At 32.3% G+C, this 24240-nt stretch overlaps 1 protein-coding gene across 2 annotated transcripts in view; it reads left to right on the top strand.

Annotated features, from left to right (window-relative positions):
• Positions 1–24240, top strand: part of LOC104889091 (MLO-like protein 15) — a 34342-nt gene continuing 10102 nt past the window's right edge. The window contains exons 1-7 of one of the 2 annotated variants that reach the window (XM_010674232.4): positions 1–293; positions 580–637; positions 3881–4077; positions 15892–16008; positions 18459–18519; positions 22687–22775; positions 23643–23717. In XM_010674232.4, coding sequence (XP_010672534.2) covers positions 171–293; positions 580–637; positions 3881–4077; positions 15892–16008; positions 18459–18519; positions 22687–22775; positions 23643–23717 — 720 coding nt within the window. In that variant the 5' untranslated portion in view covers positions 1–170. The remainder of the gene's footprint in view (positions 294–579; positions 638–3880; positions 4078–15891; positions 16009–18458; positions 18520–22686; positions 22776–23642; positions 23718–24240) is intronic. The other variant, XM_057393642.1, reaches the window with a different exon arrangement.

Here is a 24240-nt window from a genome sequence, read left to right as displayed (position 1 = left end):
AAGAGCCATTAATATTATTCCAAACTTTATTTTGTATGATTGATAATGTAATATGTACATATAATAGCAATGTAATGCTACTTTAGGTTCACTTTCCTTACTTAAATCCTTGTACATTTAATTTCATTGTGTGATCTCTTAAGAGTTAAGAGAGAAGAAAGAGATCAGAAATGGCAGGTGGTGCAGGAGAAGCAAATTTAGAGTCGACACCAACATGGGTGGTAGCAATTGTATGCATGGTTTTCGTCGTCATTTCTTTGGCCGCCGAAAGGTTTATTCACTATACTGGCAAGGCATGTACTATAATATTCACAATTCTCTCATCCGGCTCCTTTTGTTATTGTTATATAGGAAAATAATTTTTACGTTAATTGATGATAATTATTATTTTTTGTGCTTAGCTTTTTTTTTTGTTTTTCATTCGTATTGATTAATGTGGTACTTATAGTGTACAAAATATCATAAAAATTATTAATTGTATCTCGAAATCTTGTTTTTAATTTTTGGTCCTTCTTTTAAAATTTAATTGGGTTGTATTAACGTCGTATATATGCTTCTTATTTGGTATTTTGTCTTCAGTATTTAAAGAAGACGAATAAGAAACCCCTCTTTCAAGCTCTCCAAAAAATCAAAGAAGGTAACAATTATGATATGTCTTCCCATTTTGTTTTCATTAAAATTTGTATAATGCATGATTGGTAGGTGGATATATAGATCTCGTCGAAACTTTGTGGAGAAAAATTGTAGTATATTCCTCATGAGGAAAAGAATATAATAGTCGTTTTTTTAAAGGAATAATATAATAGTTTTTTAGGTCACATTATCTAAGTTCTCTTATTTCATATACTATAATTTATAATTGAAAATTTTCATTTAATCAGTACCAACTATGTGCGTCATGGCAAAAACAATCCCTATTTTAGTTTATTATTGTTCAATCTCAACTTTTGGAGGTATTTTACAATAGCGGTCCCAACGAGTTAGAAACTTGCTATAGCAGGTAAACTTTGGCCTTTTTGTTTTTCTATCATTTTCCTCCTTTTTCCTCCCTCCTTCCTTCATTATTCCCTCCTCCTCCTCTCCCCTGCCAACCAATTTCCACCCCACTACCCCCCTCACTCACCTCCCCTAATTGTCACCAACCCCACCACCCTTTCCCCCATCCCCAAAACCCCTTTCACTACCCGCTACTCTCTCCCGCATCTCCAAAACCCCCTCCCCTCACCCACCACCTATCCCCTACCTTCGAAACCACTCCCATCCCCTCCAAAACCACTCTCCTTTCCCAAAACCCCCTCCCCTCCCCTGTCACCCACCCTGCCCCCAAAACCCCTACCATGCCCCCCGAAATCACTCCCCTTCCCTAGCCACCCCATCCCCGCCCCCAAAACTCCCTCCTTCTATCCTGCCATCACCTCCCCTCCCTCGAAACACCTCCTTCCTCCAGCCACACATAACCACGAGCTCAATTAAGCAAGGGTGTGATGGAAGTGGAAACCAATAAAATGGAAGCATTCGCGGAGGCATGGCGTGCAAAGGTAGGTTGTTGTGGTGATTTTTGATGGCAGTGGATGGACTAGTTTCGTGGTTCTTTGTTGGGTGATTTCGAGTAAGTGGGTAGGTGGGGTTTGGTGCTGACTGGGTACTTTTGGGTTGATTGGGTTGGTAAGGTCGGTGGCGGAGGGTCAGCAGGTGGAGGGTGCAGGGGGGATGGATGGCATGGGAGAAGGAAGAGGAGGAGGGGGAAGGGGATCAAGGAGGGAGGAGAAAGAAAGAGGAAGTTAAAACAGTAAAAAAAAGTATTTTTTTTAAAAAACCTTCTTAAATCGGTTATTATTTAACATGAACCGCTATTCCTCAAAAGTTGGGATTGAACAATAATAAATAAAAGTAGGGATTGTTATTTGTCATAGTGTTCATAGTTGGAACTGATTAATTAAATTTTCTTATATAATTTGATCAATATAAAATATTGTTTTAAATTTTATCCATGAAGATAGGTAGTTTTATGAATGCTAAGAATAATAACAACTATATGGATCTCTATATCTTTAAAAGAAATTTACTGGAGAAATTAATATACCATGTACACCACATGAAAGATTTCAGATTAAAAAAATAAATTTATCATAAATTATATTCTCAACTTAATTCTATTTGTGTTCTAAATTTGGTCAACCATAACCCTTTTTAAACAACTGGAGAACAAAATTATATGTATTATAAATCTTCTTTAGTAATATATAATAGGGAAATTCTACATGATAGCCTCTTATTTTGGGTTTTTCTACTTGGTGGCAACCAAAAAAAAATTTTATATCAAGTGACCTCCTACTTTGACTAATTATACTTAGTGGCCTTAATTTACTTAAAACTAATGCCCATCATTTAATGTAAATTTACTAACTTACCCCCTAGTTAATTACTCTAATTCCAACAATATCAAACAATCAAATGTCCAACTATAAGACCCTAAACAATTATCATCATCATCATAACTTCACAAGTATAAGCAATAAACTCAGTAGCAAGGCTTCATCTCCCTCCTTCACAGTTGACAACATCATCAAGATCAAGTCTTGCCGTCGGATTATCATCATCAGTGATTGACGCAAATAAAATCAGGCATCAGGCCCTCCCCACTCCCCAGTATCCCCTGTTATTGATACAACCATGCGATTGTCCTATGAATAAACAGTAAAACAAAAAGAATAAGTACTTTCTCTGTAAACATAACCAAAATTCATACAAGGTGTTGTCTAAATAAAATTATTCACTTGTAATTAAAGATTTATGAGAAATGCAGCACCTTATAAGAAGGGTTAGACCCATTTTCTTTACTGAGACATAACAGACTGAATTTTCTGGCCTCAAAAGCATGTAAAAATTTGACAAAATTAAAACAAGGAAAGGCTTGAAATTGTATGAATTTCAGAGAGAGTAAAAAAAAATTAAACTTGAGAATTGAAAGGAAAGGGGCTTAGAGATGGAAGTAGTAAAGACAAAGGATTAATTAGTTGCTCTAAAAACCTCCATTGATGAATCTTGAACAACGAAGAAACTTGAAATTTTTTATTTTTATTTTATTTTTTGGTTCATTTAGAATTCGTGGGATTATCAAAACGATACATGTTTTTTGTTTGAATCTTTGTTACTCGTGTAAGAATTTGAGCCACAACAGCTTTTGCTAGTTCTATCTTTATGTTGTCTTCCCTCTTTTGCACTCAGAATTAAAAACAAAACAGTTGATCAGGTAAGGCTGGAGTTTTAAGAGAAAATGGGGGGATTTTATTAAAAATTATAATTAATTAGAGGGGTAGGTTAGTAAATTTAATTACAGGGGAAGATTTTATGTACATTAAGGCCACTAGGTATAATTACCTAAAGTAGGAGGTCACTTGATATAAATTTTTTTTTGACCTGCCACCAAGTAGAAAAACCCAAAGTAAGAGGCCACCATGTAGAATTTCCCTATATAATATTATCTAAACAAATTGACTATAGAAAAAGTAGTAAATATAACTCTATGAAAATACTTAATTAAGGTGCATTCACTTCACCTTACAAAAAAGTTTTAGGTTTAATAAGTTCAGTTAACTTTAAATAAGCGTTAAGACGTTATAAAATAAACTTCATCAATAAGTTACAATACTTCAAATACCTTTAGATAAGTTCAAGATACTATGATAAAACTAGTAACATTATTTGCCAATGGTGACCTAATTTCGCCCTAACAAACTTTAATAGTTAACTAAATAATGCCAATTAATTAATTGAACATATATTTCTTTTTTCTTTTAAAATTTCAATTGCATAAAATAGGCACAACTTGAGAAGTTTGAGATGCTACGTAAAGTAATATCTTTGTTATTCTATGTAGAGTTAATGTTGGTGGGGTTCATATCTCTACTACTGACGGTTTTCCAAGGAAGAATTGGTAGATTGTGCATTTCCCAGAATTTGGCCAATAAATGGCTTCCTTGTAAGAAAATAAGTGATCCAATTGTCCACCAAACACATGTAACTTGGCGTCATCTTCTTGCTGAGGCTACTGACTCGACTTATTGTCAACAAAAGGTATTATATCTTACTCTATTTTATAAGGAAAAATTGATTTTATCAGTCCCAACTATGGGCGCCCTGATAAAAACAGTCCCAACTTCAATTTATTATTGTTCAGTCCCAACTTTTGGGGGTATTTTACAATAAGATCCAAGTTGACATAACCGGTTTAAGAGGTCACTCCCTCCCCTACTCTAACCCCCCCCCTTGCCACTCCCCTGCTCCAACCCCTCTCTCCCTAACCCACCCCAACAACCCGCCCAACACCAGCCCCTCCCTCCCATCGCACGCCCCTCCCCTTCCCCGCTAGTCGCGCCACCCCCTCCCCTTCCCCGCCAGTCGCGCAACCCCCCTCCCCGTCCCTTCGCGCACTCAGCCCCCGTCGAGTCGTCGGTCTTCATCTCCTCTCACTCAGCCCCCCGTCGAGTCGTCGCCTCCTCCTCTTAGTGTTCGCCTCGTCGCCGTTGCAGCGGCGTTTGCGGGGGAAGGGGAGGGGGCTGCGGGCGGTGGGTGCGGCAATTGCAAGGGAAGGGACTGCGGGGGTGGGGGTGGGGGTGGGGGTGGTGGCTGTGGGGAGGGAGCTGGTGTTGGTGGTTTCGGGGAGGGGGCTGGTGGGGCTGGTAGGGCCGGGGTTGGTGGTGGGGTGGTGGGCTGGGGACTTGGGGCTGGGGTTGTTAGGGGGTGGGGTTTTTTTTTGGCAAGTTTACCTGCTACAGCAGGTTAGAAACCTGCTGGGACCGTTATTGTAAAATACCCCCAAAAGTTGGGACTGAACAATAATAAATTGAAGTTGGGACTGTTTTTATCAGGGCGCCCATAGTTGGGACTGATAAAATCAATTTTTCCATTTTATAAAGGAATACATAAGAATTTTGATATCTCTCCTAAAATGACTTAAAATGATTCTAAATGGGCTAATTAAAATTCTAATCGTAAAAAAATGTCATTATTTTAGTAATAAAATAAAATTATAAAGCTATTTTTTGTTTATTAGAGGAAAATATTTACACAATATTTATATTTTCCTCTAATATTGTTAAAAAACGACTTAACTAAAAGTTAAGCTGATAGCTGGATCTTAGAAATAGTTTTATACTATAGCACGCCCCCTTAATTACCAGATAGCCCATTGGGCTTAAGGTGTGAATGTAGTCTGTGATATTCTTATCACGCTAGCTCTGATATCATATTAGATGATCAACTCAACCAAAAGTTTAAATTAATGATTGAAGCTCTTATTATTTTTTATACCAATTACATTTTCTGTATATCAACGCATGCATCTCATGCATATAAAACTAACTATAAATCAATACATGTTTCATGTGGGTTTTGGAAGTTGTATTATAAACTTAATGAAGTAGGATTAATTTTATTAATTCATTTTTTGAACTGAACCAATGTAGCAAAGCTCTTTGTGATTTTGCATTTTCATTCTTAATTATTTGTTCATTATAAAGTTTATCTTACAGAGAATTTTTTTGTAAAAAAAATAATGTATGCTAGCTAATATCTTAGTTTATACTTGTCAGGAATACGTAACGTAGGCGCTAACAAATTGAACAATAAAGTATAATATGCGGAGGAATTAAGAAACTAGAGCAATAAAGAACACAAGAAGATTTATCGTGGAAACCTTGAATAGGGAGAAAACCACGAACACTATACTAGTACTTTGAATATGAGATGATGATACAAGGAGAATTCTCAATCTCTCTTAAACTCTCTAACCTTTATCTAGGTTCTTTAGATCTAAAGAATATTTCTCTCTTCACATTGGGCATGAATAAATTATAAACGACTTCAACATATATATACTAAAGTAACTATTAGGAATCCTAGTTGAACAAGGAAAACTAATTTAACCAAGAAAACACACACAAAGCATCAACAAATTCCAATTACGACACGTTGAATGTCGCTGGCGCGGGCTGCTGACATGCGGGCAGGCAGTCGCTTTAGCTCTTCGACCTTCCTTGGCTGCGGGTGGGGAAGCTCCCAATGCTGAGTGCTGCTCTGAGCTTGATGCATAGATGCTTCGTGTCTCGTTACTATATACTGTAAGATACAACACACACATACACACACCCCTGACCCCACGGCAGTGGCGGATCCAGGAATTGGGCCACGTGGGTTCGGACTAGTTTTAATATAAATTTCAAATTTAATTTTTTTTATTTGCAACTGCAATTTTTTAAAGAAAAGGAAAAAAAAAACTTTCAACAATTGTACTTAACGAGGCTTTCAGTCTTGATTACATCATTACAAAAAATATGATACTTAATTTCTTGTAGTAATGAAAGACTATCTATTTTTTAACAAACTATAAAGTTAAACAAACTACGAATCGAGTATCAACTATTAAGACTTTTTTCATTGAATTAACTTATCAATTAAGTGTTATACACTTAAATGTATAACAAAATATGAAACTTTAACAACTAGCTAGCACAAACATGACGTAGACAAAAAGATAATGTGAATTAACCAAATTCATTAGCTTTTACAATATTTGTACTTGTTGATTGGGAAGGGGGGTTTATAGATAAAAAAAAGAGCTTAAAAAATAAAGGGAAGATTAAAAAAAGGAAATAAAAGACCAAGGATGTAATGCAGTAAGCCAAAAAGGAGGATAAAATAAAAAGAAAAAGAAGACCAATGATATAATACAGTAAGCTTAAAGGGATTAAGAGAGGATCAAAAAAGGGAAAAAAAAAAAAGACAAAAAGATAGCACAAACATGATGTAGACAAAAAGATAATGTGAATTAACCAAATTCATTAGCTTTTACAATATTTGTACTTGGTGGAAGGGGGGAGATTTATAGATGAGAAAAAGAACTTAAAAAATAAAGGGATGATTAAAAAAAAAAAAGGAAAGAAAAGACCAAGGTTATAATGTAGTAAGCCAAAAGAGAAGAAAAAAAAAGGAAAAAAAGACAAAGAATATAATGTAGTACGCCTAATGGGAGAATTAAAAAAAAAAAAGACAAATCACATTACGAGATTCGAACCTAAGACCATATAAAATGGTGTACAGTAGCTTTACCGCTGAGCTAGCATAACTTTAAATCATATATTTCGCTGTGTTTAATATATATTATATCGGTTTATTCGCCCAGTTTCCTTCTTTTTGTCCCGGATCCACGTGGGTTCAGTTGAACCCACTGAACTCACGCTGGATCCGCCCCTGCCCCACGACACACGACTTCATTATTATAAAGCTTCAAGGATCGATCTACGACCATCATACCTTAAAATACTACCAAGTTCATCATTCATATGGGAAGGGAGTTGGGGACAGTTGGCCAAACAATTCAAATTCGAGGCCTGTCTTGTGAGTTGTGAGGCTCTTCTACCACACACTTTAAGAGAAGTTCTCAGTATCCTCCTTCAAGGTGTGCCATCATCTTACCTTACCTCTTGAAGGTGTGCCTTCATCTTACCTTATCCCCTTTAAGTTTTATATCCTATTTTTCTACATTGATCTTGGGACAGTTGACTTACTTATTGACTATTGAAAGATATGAAAGAAAAGATCAATGTAAAAAAAATAGGCATATAAAACACACTTGAAAAAGTTCCTTTGCAAGCAACTTCACCTAGTTTACATGAAGGTGGTGAACCTTTACTCAAATTACCTTCGCCTATGCCAGAGCAACCATGTTGACAGGGTGATATTTATAGGTTTTCTATGAACTATGATGAACATCAGGGGCGGGGCAAACATAGCGGGGGCCCTATACGCTCTCTTAAACTTGGGCCTTTCATATTTAGTTCATAAAAGATATTAGATTCTCAATTAAAAAAAATACTATCAACATATCAAATACTTATAAACAAACAAATATTTAGATATAAATAGAGTAAATTTTATTGGAAAATCGCAAAAAAAATAAAATAAGAGTATGAGTAGAAATTAATGAGAGAGAGAGTTAAGAGGAGAGAGTAGCCATTAATGGGGAATTGGGGATTTGAAGCAGCCAAAGAAAAAAACCATGCGTGATAGTTGTTATTAATGTGAGTAGGTGATGAGTCAGCAGTCATAATTAAAACAGCAAAAAGTATAAAAAAAACTGCTCCTAAGTATAATCAAACCCGCGCCCCTTAGTCCTATCCCTTAAACCAGCGCCCCTTAGTCCTATCCCTTACTACTTTACCACTGATCCAAATGCTTTCCTCTTGTTTTTCTTTCAACCATTTAATACATATAACTAGTTTTTTTGCCCGGGCGATGCCTCGGGTCAGTTACAATAAACAAATATGTTATTATTTTTTATTTCATATTTTATTCTGCTACTTTTCGTAAATTTTTGTCCATTAAGAAATTGAAAAATTCACGTCACGACTTGATAAGTAAAAAAAAAAGCTTTGAGTTTGAAAACAATACCTTAAAAAGAATTGTGGTAAGAGAATATGACATCAAATTCTCTTTGAAGTTACGTAATAAGATTGTTAAAGATGTACTCTCTCCGTTTATATTAATTCGTACATTTTCCTTAAATGGTTCTTATTTGGCCCACCATAAATTGATACTTTTATATTTGTTTTTCTCTTTTTCGACCCAAAAATACTACTTTTCACGTTTTCTCATTATTTTACATTAAATGGATCAAAAAATACACTCCAATTTGAAAGTGACATGACATAAATGGTTGTGCATACAACAATGTAGCAATAAAAAAACGGAGGGAGTATATACTTGTTAAGTCTTTTTAGTTAACTACAATTATTACAAGACTTTATCATATTTTATTTCAAACATTAAACAACAAAGTCATAGTGTATTGATGGTTAAGCGCTTATTTTTCATTTCAAAGGTCATGTGTTCGATTCCTTTCACTACACATATTTTTAAAAGTGATGAGTATACATGAACATAAAGCATTTGCAATAGAAATTTGAGGAGAGTGCCACGTGGCACATAAATGTTCTTTCGCACGCCTTTTAATATATTCGTACTAGCTTTCCACCCGTGCAAAAATGCACGGGAGGTTTTATGTAGAAATGGTTTGGAGTCGTATATAATGTACGACAACATTATTTTGTATATTAAGTAGTTGTTTTTATTCGAAATATATTGAATCCGTGATTATTAGACTCCATGTATTTAAGATTAAAAGAATATAAAATGTAAAATTATATTTAATATATATATAAATCCTTTGTTATAACATTTTAAACTTTAAAAATATTGTAATCGTGATACATTTATAATTACGTAAATGAAACAAAAAAACACATTAAAATGCGGGGGAATACTTTGTTTATAAATTTAAGATTTTAGGATGTTTCTCCTAAAATCATGATTTGAATAGTAGCTGATTGATTTCAAGTTTTTATAATCATATCGTGTATTAAAAATAAATTTTAAAACCGACTTATGACCCGTATGTTCAGTGATTGATGTAGCTAATGTCATGATAAAACATGTGACCAACCATTTTTTTTTTTCTAAGCAAAGGTTTGCTTTCTCTTGCTTGGTTGGTTTTAGGTTGTAATTGTTTGCTCTAATTAATATAATTACTTGCTTAGCAAATAATACTTTCTTAAAACAAAAAAAGTTGAATGAAGAAGTTTTTGTTCTGCCTATCGTTTTATACAGAGGCTCATATAAAAACAGAATGCGCAGCACTACTGTCACTCGATCATGCAACAACTTTCACTCCTTGCTTTCTGCAGTTCCGCTCAACTCCTCTCTCTTATTAAACTATCTTATTACAAATTTTTATTATTTTTATGATCTGATTATCCAAATTGTATTAAAAAAACAATCTCAAAGTTTTATATAGCATGATTTTCATCAAAATGAATGGGGTTATCTCTAAATTTCTAAGTGAAAAAATTAATTTAAATAGACAATCACTCAAGAAAATTATACAAATATGGCATATTTTTGTTTTGATTTGCCTTTTATTTCTTAATCACCATATGACCTGTGTTCTTTTTCATATTCTTTTCGATTTTTAAAATTGTATTGTAGAACAATTTCAAACTTCTATATTTACATTCCAACATACTCGTGAATGAGGTGTATATCGTAATTTAGGTTGAAATATTTATTATGGCCTTGTGATTAAAAAATTTAATATCTTGTAATGAGAATAGTGTAAAATTGGCTTACGACCCTTGTGCTGCAAGATTATGACTTGTGAATTATCTATAATTAGTAGTATGATTGTTCTTATTTTATTAGAACGGGCCTTATAAAAAATATTTTATGTTTTAAATTAGAGAGAAAAGAAAATTAGAGAGAAAACTCCAGCCTACGTGGCAAGACATGAAGCTTCCTCTGCTCTCTTCATCCTAATTTTCTCTGGCCACCTCTTTGCTTATGCCACGTGTCATCTTCATTTCAACCTATTGCTTTGCTTTACCACGTGGTAATGTATGTAAATGCAAGGACAATAATATTACTTTAGGAAAGAATATGATGATATTACTTTAGGAAAGAATATATGATGAAGCAATAATCTATGCAAGCAAATCGGTTTTTTCAAACAAATCAATTTATACACTATGTAGACCATGATGAGGCAATAATCCTATTACTTTATTCAAGCAAATCGGTTTTTTACATATAATATTATAATATAATGCAAGCAAATTGTTTTTTTTAAAATATTATTCTAAAAAAAGCACAATCGATTATGGGTCCTATATAATACCGATATCAATTCTTTAACGGTCACTATAATACAATACATAAATCATCTCATTACTTAATAAGATTAATTTTTTTTGTTATAATAAGATTTTATAAATATAAAATTCTGAAAAATAAAGTAAAATTATAATAAATCAGATGAAACATGTTTTTATTTATTAAATCAGATTTTTATCTTTTAAAAAATAAAATTTTCGAAATCAGAATTCTTTTTTGTAAATCAGTTTTTCGTCCAAAAAAGAAAATTAGAGAGAAAAGAAAATTCCGAAATTATAACTTGAGTTGGTTTTGGGAAAGGATTAGATTTATTACAGTTAGTGAGTGATAAATATATTGAAAAACTCAAGATTCTAAGTCTTAACAGTTAGTGAAAATTAATTTAATATATTAGTAGTATAACAGTCATTTAGGAATTTATAATTGATATTGAAATTAGGATGAATTTTCTGAATTAACAATCAGTTTATATTAGAGTGTGATTACATGAACAACTTATATAATACCATTTTTTACCTTTATTTTTCCGCAACTATAATAACAATTCTTGGTGGGTGAATTTTGAATTTTAAATAAAAAGCATTTAATTATATTTGACCGGTAGCTATAATTTAGGCAGTTGTTTAAAACTTCCCACACTAATATCATTGTTTGATTTCAAGGTAGTTTTTTTTGGAAGGAAATTATCATGCCATGTGACATCAGATTCTTTTGGATGTGAACACGTTATATAATAGAGTGTCGAATTTGGCGATGACACGTGGCAGATGTAGTAGTAGCATGACACGTAGGCGAAATGAACATTGAATAATGCTGGCTTGACACATAAGCAAAATGAACCTTGTTTTATATATATATTTATATATATATATATATATATATATATATATATATATATATATATATATATATATATATATTATAGATAGATAGATAGATAGATAGATATATTTCGGGGCCTCTCTATTTTTGGACCCTATTCCGTCGCCTATACTGCATGGGCCAAGAACCGCCCCTGATAAACATAGTAATAAAAGGCTTGATAGAAGGCATTTAGTAAGAACTTTTATTTAGGGTCTGTTTGGTTTGATAAAAAAAAAAAAACTTCTATGAATTTTTTTTCCCCTGAAAAATGTAAATAAATATTAGTTTTTTTTTTTATTTGAGGTAAAACTAATAAACTAAGAAAAGAAAAGTGGAGATGTTAGAAATGGAAGAGTGCAGGAAAATGCATGGTTTTCTTTTAAGCTTTGGAGGAAATTGTTTACAAAGAACTAGAAAACTCTTTTCCTATCGTAGTTTTCCATTTTAAACCCATTGTCCAACCAAACCATAGAAAATAGAAAAAAAAATTATACAAATATATATATTAAGGAAAATGATATACATAGCCCTTAGGGCTATGTATAAGAAGTTTAAGATAGAAATAAAAATTTGAATCAAGCATTTATTACCTCAAATGATGTGAAATTTTGTCATGAATTCATAAATTGTTTCCATTTTAAAACAAGTATTTAATGCTTATATGTAGCCCTTAGGGCTACATATAACATTACTCATATATTAAAAGGCATTCTTGTCACAGGAACGGTGCCACTAATCTGAGAGTTTAATTAACCACTAATCTGTTACAATTCCAATGCTTAATGTTTCAAAGTAAACCATAATAAAGTCTTATAATTATATATAAGTATAAAAATATGTAGACAAACCTTTTCATTTCAACATTTTTATTAAGTACATCATAATAGCTTCTTTTGATATGATAAATTAGATATTAGGTCCGGGCTATGTCCCGAGTAAGAAAAAGTTTCATCTATTAATATAATATTTTATAATAATAACACTAAATACAACTTAGCCTAGTGGTTAAGAGTTAAGAATTTAGTATATGTACTTGAGGTCTTGGGATCAAACCCTATACTACATAATTTCTAAAAAATTTTATTCACATGGATTACATGAACTAAAACTCCCTAGGAAGAGCGCCACGTGGTACAGTTTCTTGTTTATGCACGCCTTTTAATATATTTGTATAGATATTGCATCAACTATATCTACTCCCTCTAGTTTATATTTTTTTAAAAGAGAAATTCCATTAATTGAAGGTCAAACAACATTTACAATAGATATTAAAGAAAAATAAGATACAATTAAACAATGCTAAATCAAATTCGTCTTCAAAAAAATATAATGAACCAGATCGAGCAATACAGCGCATCCCTTCTGAATCAAGCAACTATTGATGAGTAAGTCTATCATTCTGACATAGTTTGAGAAGATCATTTTTGATCGAGCCATGTTAACTGCATCCGAGATTTCAATATACCTTCATGTTGAGTCTCGAACTTCAACCAATAAGAACAATATCTCATACCTAAAAACAAAAAAAATCACAGTCACAACTCCCATAGGGGAGAAGGAGATTTCCACAACAGGGACCAAAACCCATAACAGGGTTGGAAGAAATCTCATAAAGAGATACTAATAATTTACTCAACAAAACAATAAAATGAACTAAAACTTGAAAATCAAAGAAAAAGGGCTTACTATGGATGAAACATCCATGGCAGTCCCTAACTGATAAAGAAGGGGTCGGGAAGGCAAAGGTTTACCCACTTTTTTTTTTCTTTTTGAAATGGTCCCACAAACTATTTATTATTATATTAGCATTCTCACTATACAATTCTTAGCTCACAACATAAATTTCAATATAATATGCCAATACATTAATATTTTCTGTTTTCTTTTCTGACCCACATACCTAATTATCCTAGAACATTGTGTTTAAGAAAGTGGGCGGACTAATAAAAACCGAACGAGACTAGAATATACTATAGTTTATCTAATTTATATCAAGGAGTATATTAAAAAAAATTAAGGTATATTTAACGTAATAAAAGCTACAATCATTTCTTTTTTTTTTAAAAAAAAGACCAGCATATTTTTGTCGATTAAAAAGAACATCCTCCATTTACTTATAAAGACCCTAGTATAGTAGTATGCTAACACACCTACTATTATTATATGATATAAATTCATGATGAATGAGTAATCAAGCTAAGAAAAGTATAGCATAAATAATTCTCTTCTTCTAGATAGTGGAGATCACTATATCAGAATCTGATTCCTATTTCATCATATATTTTATTGGCACCATAAATTGATGGTTAAATATGCATGCATGCAACTAAAAATTGAACCTAATTCACATATCCCTCTTTTTTCCTTTTGTGTAAGTGTCATATAGCCTGGGGCTTTTTATTTTATTTTTTATAATTTAGTTCATTTCACTAAAACTCTTGGAACTGCTAAAGGTATAAATCACCTTGAAGAGAAAGACAAATATAAAAGATGCAAAAATTAAACCTCTCCAAAACACAACAAGAACCCCTCAACGGGACCCCACTAGAACGAACTAGAAACAAACACAACTACCACATCAAAGAACCAAGCAACACCAAGCTCACTGATTGAAAAAACAGCAAACTAAGACAATTATTTCAAATAAAACAACAATAGAACTCATGAACTCCTTGAGATGATTTTGAATCAATGACATCATATTAACCATTGGGATAACCTTCACTAGACCGTCTCTTTGAGACTTGAACCCCATTTTTCTTCTCCATATTACGATTGAAACCAAGATGATTAAGCAAAGACATTGATTTTGCCTTGTTAGCCTTTGTAGTTTAGAACTTGGCACAACATTGCTCATAATTGAATTAGGCGACAAAATTGAACCCTCGCTAACAAACCCAACTAAATCTGATTTTGAGCCAATTCCTTTAGCACAAGTAGAATCCTCATCTCCATCAACATAGAAAGAACTTAATTTGATACACATCTCATTTGCAAATGAAAGAACACTTGCATTGCCACTCAAACCAACACTTCCCAATAACCTCTCTGGATTTGCCGACATCCTCTCCTTGATAACATCAACGTTTCTGAAAGGGTCATTATTCAACATACTAGGCTCCTCAACAAGATGATCCTTGCTCGCTAAACTAAGAAGACTAGAGCCAGTCCGTAAATTTTCTAAGTGGAGCAAAGCATCAACTTCTAACTTGAGCTCACTATCATGATAAAGAAGTGGATTGCCTTGCCGAAGAATAGAAAAAGAGTCCAAACAAGCATTATAATAGTCAACATCAAAAGCAACCACCTTCCATTTCTCTTGTGCAACATGTAAAAACGTATGAACAAAGCTCCTTCAAGGATTGACACTACTTAATGCAGGGACAAAAGGTGAATACCAAAAAGGTTAAATCTTAAAACGTAAATTCAAAAACCACCCCATTGATTAAAACCAGATTGAATTTTCCACCAGAGACAACCAAATCGCCTAGAATGCTCAAATTAAATCAACTTTGAACAATCTTTAAGAACATGGGATTTCCATTCAATCAACTTAAATGGAAAATTAATCCATTCATTTCGATTGTTATAGAATTATTCACTAATTTTTAGAAAAGCATTACTTAACTCAAATTGAGAAGCTTTACCTTTGATTTGAATTCTCATGTTCAAAATTCAGACTACAAATTCACTCAGACGCCCTTGAAATTAAATCTGGTTTATCTTAAGCAGGAATAAATGCAATTCCAGTTCCAGCACTAAACTTTACAAATCGACTGAACCTCTATAGCAAACTCGAGTACCATCACTACCGTGCAACAGAGGACAAACTATCTCCATATGAAATGCGTAAGTCAAGAACAACCCATAATCCAAGAATGTAACAAATTGAGAAAAACTGATTGAGAAAGGGTTATTGGAAATTATACAAAGAGAAAACTAGGGAAGTGAGAGAAAGAGGTGAAAGCATCGAAAAACTATGGATGAGTGTCATTGTAGCGTAAGTTTTTCCATTACAGTCACTTTTTCACGTAACTCAATACATTTATTATATCATATTAATATCTTTAATTGGGCACAAGTAGATTTTTTGAAATGTTGATATTTTTAAAGTATAATTGAGATAAATCTAACAACATTCCATTTGACTATATCTTTTTTATTTAATAGCGAGATAATAATTAGTTGATGAATAATGTCACTTTACTCAAAGTAATACTTATTTAGAAATGGATGAACTATGAAGTATAGTTTAATTATACTTTGCAATTTTGGTTGTCACTCTAATTTCTTTTTCTACAGGGAAAGGTTCCAATGCTATCGGTAACAGCATTGCATCATCTGCATATATTCATCTTTGTATTAGCTGTTGTCCATGTGGTTATGTGCGCTCTCACGGTTCTCTTTGGTGGCTTAAAGGTGAAACTTCTTTTCTTTGAAGGGAAATCTAATAATTGTTATTATAGATTCACTAATTTGGGATCCTAAACTTACCAAAATCTATATCATATATCCGATCATATCGTACACCAAAGTTATCTTTTTGCTCATTTGAACATCTACATAAACAATAAGTATAAAAATACACCTGAGTGCAAAATTAGACACACACACATATATATAACATAAGCAAAAAGTTCATAAAAAAGCAAAAAAAAAAAAAAGAAAAAAAGAGCAAAAACATGAAATAAGTAGAAAACATCAAATAAGAAAAAAGTAAAATAAGCATAAAAAGTTAAATGAGCAAAAACATAAAATGTGCAAAACGTAAAATGAGCATACAAATGTTATATAAGCAAAAACACAAAATGAACAAATCGTAAAATGAGTAAAAATGTTATGAAATGAGTAAAATCCTCGTAAAATTAGGAAAAATGAGTGGTTCTCACCATAAGGATATGGTTCTCATATGAACTTAAAACATAGGGCTGGAATCTAGTGAAAACACCCCCTTATGTGAGAACACATATTATTTATACGAGAACACTTTAAAATTTAGAACACAAACATATTTTTTTTTATAACATGAGAATATAATCAACACATGTACATATATATAAGTTATGAAATATCAAGCTTATGTTCTAAAATATTTAAATCGTGTTCTGAATCTTTTCAAACGTACTCTGAATTATTTCAAATGTGTTCAAAATTATTTTTGTTATGTTATGAAATATCTCAAGTGTGTCCTAAATTTTCCAAACATGTTTTGAATTATAATTTCAGACATGTTCCATATTATTTTGATTATGTTGTGAAATATTCAAGTGTGCTCTAAATTTTTTGAAACATGTTCTGAATTATTTCAAACATCTTTCAAATTATTTTAGTTATGTATCGAAATATTTCAAGTGTGCTCTAAAACTTTTCAAATATGTTATGAAATTATTTCAAACATGTTCAAAATTATTTTGATTATCTTCTGAAATATTTCAAGTGTGTTCCTCATTTTTCAAAATGTTCCGATTTATTTCAAATATGTTCCAAATTATATTAATTATGTTGTGAAATATTTCAAATGTATTCTAAAAATTTTCAAACATGTTCTAAATTATTTCATTAACATGAATACCAAATTCATTATCACACATAAAAATCAAATCATAGTATATGAATCCTTATTTGTGGAAATTTGAACAAAATGACCCAAAAACATCTAATTAGAGTACATGTAATATGTAAATTAAAAAAAATTAATTCCTAGAACTATTCCAAGGCCATTATCCTCACCATTGATCATCTCCATCATCAATGATCTAAGGCCAGCATCGCTTGGCTAAATCATCGATAAGTAGCCGTTAAGATCGATAAAAATTAAGAAGAATCGAGATCATAGTGAGCGTTAATTACATTTGACGAGGTTGCTAGTTGCTGAAGTTTTCGCGTAATCGAAGGAAAATCAAACGATAAAATCGAAATCATAAGTGGTATATACAACAAAAAAAAAGGGCTAAATACAACATCTAAAATTGTGCTTAACTTAACCATGATTAATTTTAATTTTTTTAATTAAAAAAAAATCTCATACACAAGGGTGCAACAATACATCAAAATACGTTACCATAAGTGAAATTTACGAAAAGAAATAACAACACAAAATGCGATGAAATTATGATCACGAAAAACATGATTAAATACATAATTCAGCAAAACAAAGTATAAACATTAGAAAATTGAAAAAGAATATCAAACTCAACATTATACCTTTGAAATAAACCTAAAATACAAAATCTGAAAAATTGGTGAAGATAATCAATAATATTAAGAAATGTATCATGAATTTTAAGATATTTGATGAAAAATGTGTCAAATCTTGCAATAGTATGCGGAAAAACACTGAAGTTGAAGAGAGAAGCGAGGAGTTGTGAGAAGTTTATGGGGAGAGAAAGGAAAATGGCATGAAATGAGGAAGAATATGGGTAATAAATTTCCACTTGAAATTGCGAAAATACCATTACTATCCTTTTTTTTTAGCGGTTAGATTAAATCTCATCCTATGGTCCAAATTTATTCTCAAAAGTTTCTTAAATGAGTAAAAGGTTCTTAAAATGAGTAAAAATATAATATGACCAAAAAACATAAAATGAGCAAAAATTTCTAACATGAACAAAAGTTTCTTAGTATTAGCAAAATCATAAAATGAACAAAAGTTTGTAAAATAAGCAAAAACTTCGTATAATGAGCGAAAATTTGCTAAAATGAACAAAAATCTGCAAATGAGCAAAAAGATCGATTTTCAGTTTTCAATTTAAGGTTAATTTTCAATGGATCTGGATTTATAGATTTTCTTTGTCTTAATCTACATTTTCAAGGACTAGTTCTAAAATAAATTATGTCCATCAGCTCTCATACCAACACTAATATTGTAGATAAGTCAATGGCAAACGTGGGAAGATTCAATCCACGAAAAGGAGCATGATCCAGAAGATGGTAAATTTTTTTACCCCATGTTTCAACAACCTTAATAAGATTTTCGATTTCGACTTCTATTCACAGATACTAGTTTTGATTCCGCCGCACAAGACACTGGTTTTCTTTAAGTGATAATTGTAACTAAATCTCATAATGTTAATTCTGTGAATTAAGCAAACCTAACTTGAGGTTGCGAGAGAGAATAAGAACAATGTGTTCTATTGAATAGAGGAAAAGAAAAGTCACTTATTATAGCAACAGATGCTACTTATAGTAGAGTTTGTTACAACTCTTAACAGAATATCAAGAAACTAACTAACTCTAACTAACTCCTCTATTACAATATCAGCTTATTTATGTAATAATCTTCATATTCCCCCTTCAGCTATTTCCACACGCCCATTTTGCTGTGGAACACCAGCAATACTTCTTCGATTAAGTACACCTTTAGACAAGAAGAAGGTAGAACATTGTTCCTGGATAATCTCTGTGCCATTGTCAGATCTAATCCATTTGATCTTAGCATTAAACTGAGTCTGAACCGTAGCAAAGAAGGATTCAATGGTTTTAAAAACTTGCATTTTATTTTGAAGCATGTATGTCCAAGTACACCTAATGTGATCATCTAGAATTGTAAGAAAATAAGAAGCTCCTCCAAGAAGAGTATTGGTTTTGTATGGACCCCAAAGATCAATATGGATTAGATCAAAGCAACTTGTAGCTCTATTGATGCTTCTAGGAAAAGGAGATTTGTGATGTTTTGCAAAGATACACACCTCACAAAAAAAAATCATTGAGGTGAGAACACTGATAAATGGGAATATGTTTCATAGTTGAGAGTGAAACATGCCCTAATCTAGCATGTAGAACATCAGATCAAGTTTAACAGAAGGAGGTTTAGGATTTTTTAGAGAAGCAAAGCTCAAAATAGAATGATTTGGAATTTGATTAGAAGAGTTACAAGAAGTATCTAAAATCACAGGAGAAGTAAGGAGGTATAATCCATTTGTCTTTTTGCCTACAGCTAGAATAGAAGAGGAAGAAGAATGAGAAAATACACATTCTGTTGGTGAAAACTTCACAACGATGGAAGTATTATCAAGCAACTGTCCAAGTGATAACAAGTTTTGCTTGAAAGTAGGAACTAGTAAAACATTCTTAAGCATAATACCACAGGAAAGCAAAATATCACCAATTTCATCCACATAATTACAACTACCATCAGGCAATCCTATTTCTAAAGCCTTAGCTAGCTTTCTTTTAACACAAAAGAGATTCTGATTATATGTCATATGATCAGTGGCACCTGAATCCACAATCCAGACACAAGTATGAACACTGGTATTAACTTGGGTGGAAGAAGAAAATATACCTCCATAAGAAGTATGATTACTGGAAGATTCTCCAGTAATTCCCCTGTTAACTGCAGCAGAATGAGCAAAAGATGCTCCTCCAGCATAAGATTCTTCCATCTTTTGTTTGCCTTTTAGATTTTTCATGACTTCTTGAATAATAGACTGCATGGTATTAGCATCTAGACCACCAGATTGTCCACCAGATAGAGTACCAGACACAGAATTATGGTCGCCAGATATAGAATTAACTAAGGAAGGGCCAGCAGCAGAAAAATCCAACGGATTATCATCATAATCCAAACCTTCAGTCATAACATGTGCAGCTAATTTGGTATTCTTACCAAAACTAGAACCAGCCTTCATAGGATTATACCAATCTGGATATCCTATTATCTTGAAACATTGGTCCTTAGTGTGACCTCTTCCCTTACAATGATCACACTTGCGGTCCAATTTCTCCTTTCTCCAATCTTTCTTGAAACTATGCTAAGACTTCTGAACAGCTAGAGCATTTATCTCATGAGACAAATGATTTACATTGCTCACTTCTTTTTGTTTCTCAATTTGTTGAGTAATGTCATAAGCTCTATTGAGTGAAGGCAAAGGATCCATGGCTAGAATGTTCGTAATAGCACTATCATATCCACTATTTAACCCTAGCAAAAATTGCATCACCTTATCTTCTGCCTCAAAGTCTGAAAGTTGCTTCAGAAAATTGCAAGAACATTTGGATAAAATACCACAAGAACACACTAGAAAACTCCTCAAATGTTGTAATTCATCCCAATATCGTTTTAATTTGCCAAAATATAAAACAATTGACAAATTCTCCTGTCTCAGATTATCTAACTCCTTTCTAAGTTGATAAATTTGAGGACCATTAGATTGACCATATCTTTCACCTAATTCTAACCATAATTGCGCAGAATTATCCACATAAGTGAAATTTTCAGCTATATCACTATCCATTGAGTTCATCAACCAACATGTAACCAAATAATCACATCACATCCATCTATTAAAATCACTATCAAGTTCATCAGGTTTTGTAATACTTCCATCTACAAAGCCTATTTTATTTTTTGCAACTAAAGCACGCTTAACATTTCGCTTCCAACTCAGAAAATATTTCCAGACAAGTTTACAGGAACGAGCTTACCAATTGTTTGATCTGAACTTGAAATGAAAAATGGATCATTATAAGCTGAACTCATATTGTTGTGAATTAAAGAATTTCCTCCAGAATTTAATCCATTCAATGTTTCATCTTCTACCGCTATTAATAACTAGCTTCAATTCTTGAATTAATGCGGAAAAGAATTGAAAAGCTTAGCGAGACGAAACGAAAGAAGAATTCAATGAAAGATTTCAAGAATTCAATTAAATGCAGTTTCAAAGGAACGAAATCTGCTCTGATACCATGTGAATTAAGCAAACCTAACTTGAGGTTGAGAGAGAGAATAAGAACAATGTGTTCTATTGAATAGAGGAAAAGAAAAGTCACTTATTACAATAGCAACAGATGCTATTTATAGAAGAGTTTGTTAGAACTCTTAACAGAATATCAAGAAACTAACTAACTTTAACTAACTCCTCTATTACAATATCAGCTTATTTATATAATAATCTTCATAAACGCAATTAGTAATATTTAGTATAATCCATAATGGGAGACAATAGATTAAAAGTAGGATAATAATAGATCAAATAAAATGCATATGGAAGGATTTGTAACGAGCTTAGAAAGCCAAGTTACTAATATTATTTTTGTAGATTTTTTAAACCTTATGGACATTTGTTTATCTTCAGGAGAAATATTTCATCAATTGCTAAAGTCGATAGGCTAATCCAGCATTATAAATTTGGTGGGGCTCCGAAATCAAGTGACAATTAGCATACCAAAATCTTGAAATAAATCTAACTTATAATTGAATTATTCATAATCTTTAATCATTTTTAGCTGAATCGATGACTTGTTGTTCCAAAAGGTCTTTAAAGAGAATATGGTTTTGAAATTGACAAGCTTAATTAGGTTATAGTTATCGTCAATAATCGAGTATGTTAACAATTCCATTAAATGAACCTTCAATTTATAATTGTTTCTCTTTTCTCTCTTTAGTTAGACTCAAAGCAGTATTTTTAGGGCTTTTTTAACGAGACAATGTCAGGATCGGATCGTTATCAGAGTGATCCAAATACCCCATAAAGCAAAGGTTTAACTAATATTTCTCTACGTTTCAACATATTCTAAGCCTAGCCTTTTAAGTTTCAAACTGTTTTCTTCATAAGGTTCCTTGCCAACAAGTCTAGAGGGCACATGATTTGGCTAATTTCTATCGTTGTTTTCTTTAATATAGTAGTCTAGTTGTAGCCTTTGTAAAAAAAAGTTTTGCGGGGTTTAGTCTAGGAAATTGTGTTCTTTTCCTTTTCTCTTATCTAACTAAGAGTCAAAGAGGGGAGGTTAATAAATAGCTAAGTAACTAACCCTTTACAAATACGCACCTTGTACCTTTCTATTTTTTTTCCCCCCCTCTTTGAAAGTACTCAATTTGTTTTTGTAGAAAATGGTGGGATACTTGCCACCCAAGACCCCACCTAGGTCCCTCTCTGAGTAAAGAGTTTGAAACACTTTATATATATGGATTAAAGGTCAAGAGTTTACTGTATTTTCCAACTATTGTTGAGCTACATGAAGTATGAAGTAATGTCATGTCAAAATTACGCATTGACACATGTTAAAGTTTTAAAGTTTATATCGATTAAAAATAAACCGACAGCGGTGGTAGGTGTCTATTTTTGTTTGGTGATGGAAAAAAAATCTCATTTGCAGGTATCAAAAGCAAAAGCACTACCATAGGAGAGCTTGACTTTATAAGGAGTCGTTCTTGGGCTGCCGATCATTGTTTGCTAGGTTGGGTGGTAAGTATCTAAATTTTGAGGAGTTATAAATCTCAAACACCTGTCTATAATACGAAGTAAATATATAGAATTTATACTTTGACATATAGTGATTATGTCGAACATATTAGTTTGTATGTACATTATTTTATGTTTTCTTCCATTGCATGTTAATATGTTACATTGTTATAGATGTGAGGTTTTCCGGTGATTTTGGGTTGTCGTAATCCTATGCTGTAGGTAATCAGTAGGGGTGTTTTTACACTCTTTCTTATTTTGCTGCTGCTACCTCAACTTTCATACTAATATCATCAAGATAAACATTATGAATGTATAAACACTATGCATTGACGTGTTATTAGAGACATTTACCCTCTCACGATCGATTAAAGATCAATAATCATTCCTCCTACATTGTAGCGACTATTTCATTTACTCTAATTTTCTTTGGGGGTACTTTTATAATTTTTACAAATACAAAACTAAAGATATATGTCCTCAAAATCTTGCATTGACATGCGTGAAAAGTGTACGTGTGTAGATTAAAATGAAACGGAGGGAGTATATTCTTATGACCTTACTAGAGTTGACATCATTTTTTTTTACCCTGATTTGATAACCGAGCCACAATTTGATCCGAATGATGTTTGTATAATCTAAAATGGACCCATTTTAACCTATTTAATTATCAGATCTTGTACTTAAATACATTAAGTTCAATTACAAATTTTTTGATATATTCTAAACATTATTACCTCAACAACATATCAAACACGAACCAATCCATTGACTGATGAAATCTTTAGCCTTAGACCTTCCTATATTAATGTGGCCACAATATTATTGTTATTTTTCTTATTATTGTCTACACCTATTCATCCTTTACAGCAAGCATTTTTCAAACAATTTTACGGGTCAGTGACGGAATCAGATTACTTGACTATGCGAATGGGCTTCATCATGGTAATTCTATATTATATTTTTTCTCTCTTCCCTCAAATTTTTGGTTATAATTGCTTTACTCACTCAGTCCAAAATCAATTATCATTGCCTAAATCAACTTACTCAGAATGTTGAGAAAAATATCACGCATTTTTTTCAATATAGTGATAGTTCATATTTTTCTAAATATGTCGTTACTTGTACTAAGTGATGGCAATGAAATACTATTCACATAATCTTTTTGCAGCATTATATTGTATTCTTACTTATGAAAGGTTGATACAATGTGACTAAGGGCCTGTTCTACCTAATTTATTTTCAGTTCAGTTCAGCTCTGGACAATATGTTTGCTCTCACATATCACTATTCATTTAAGTTCAATTCAGTTCAGTTCATTTCAATCCAATTCAGTTTAGTTCAGTTGTTTTATACCAAAGAAAATACGCATAATTAATTTCAATGTCTGAAAGAATATATACTAGTAAGAGTAGTTAACCAGGCCTGTCTCGAACTATATAGAGGTTCTGTGCGATCTTGTATTTGA

The sequence above is a fragment of the Beta vulgaris genome, chromosome 3 (genome assembly GCF_026745355.1).
Source record: "Beta vulgaris subsp. vulgaris cultivar EL10 chromosome 3, EL10.2, whole genome shotgun sequence".
NCBI classification, from domain to species: Eukaryota; Viridiplantae; Streptophyta; class Magnoliopsida; order Caryophyllales; family Amaranthaceae; genus Beta; species Beta vulgaris.
The sequence above is the reverse complement of the archived record's forward strand: the minus strand, read 5'-3'. Positions and strand labels throughout refer to the sequence as shown.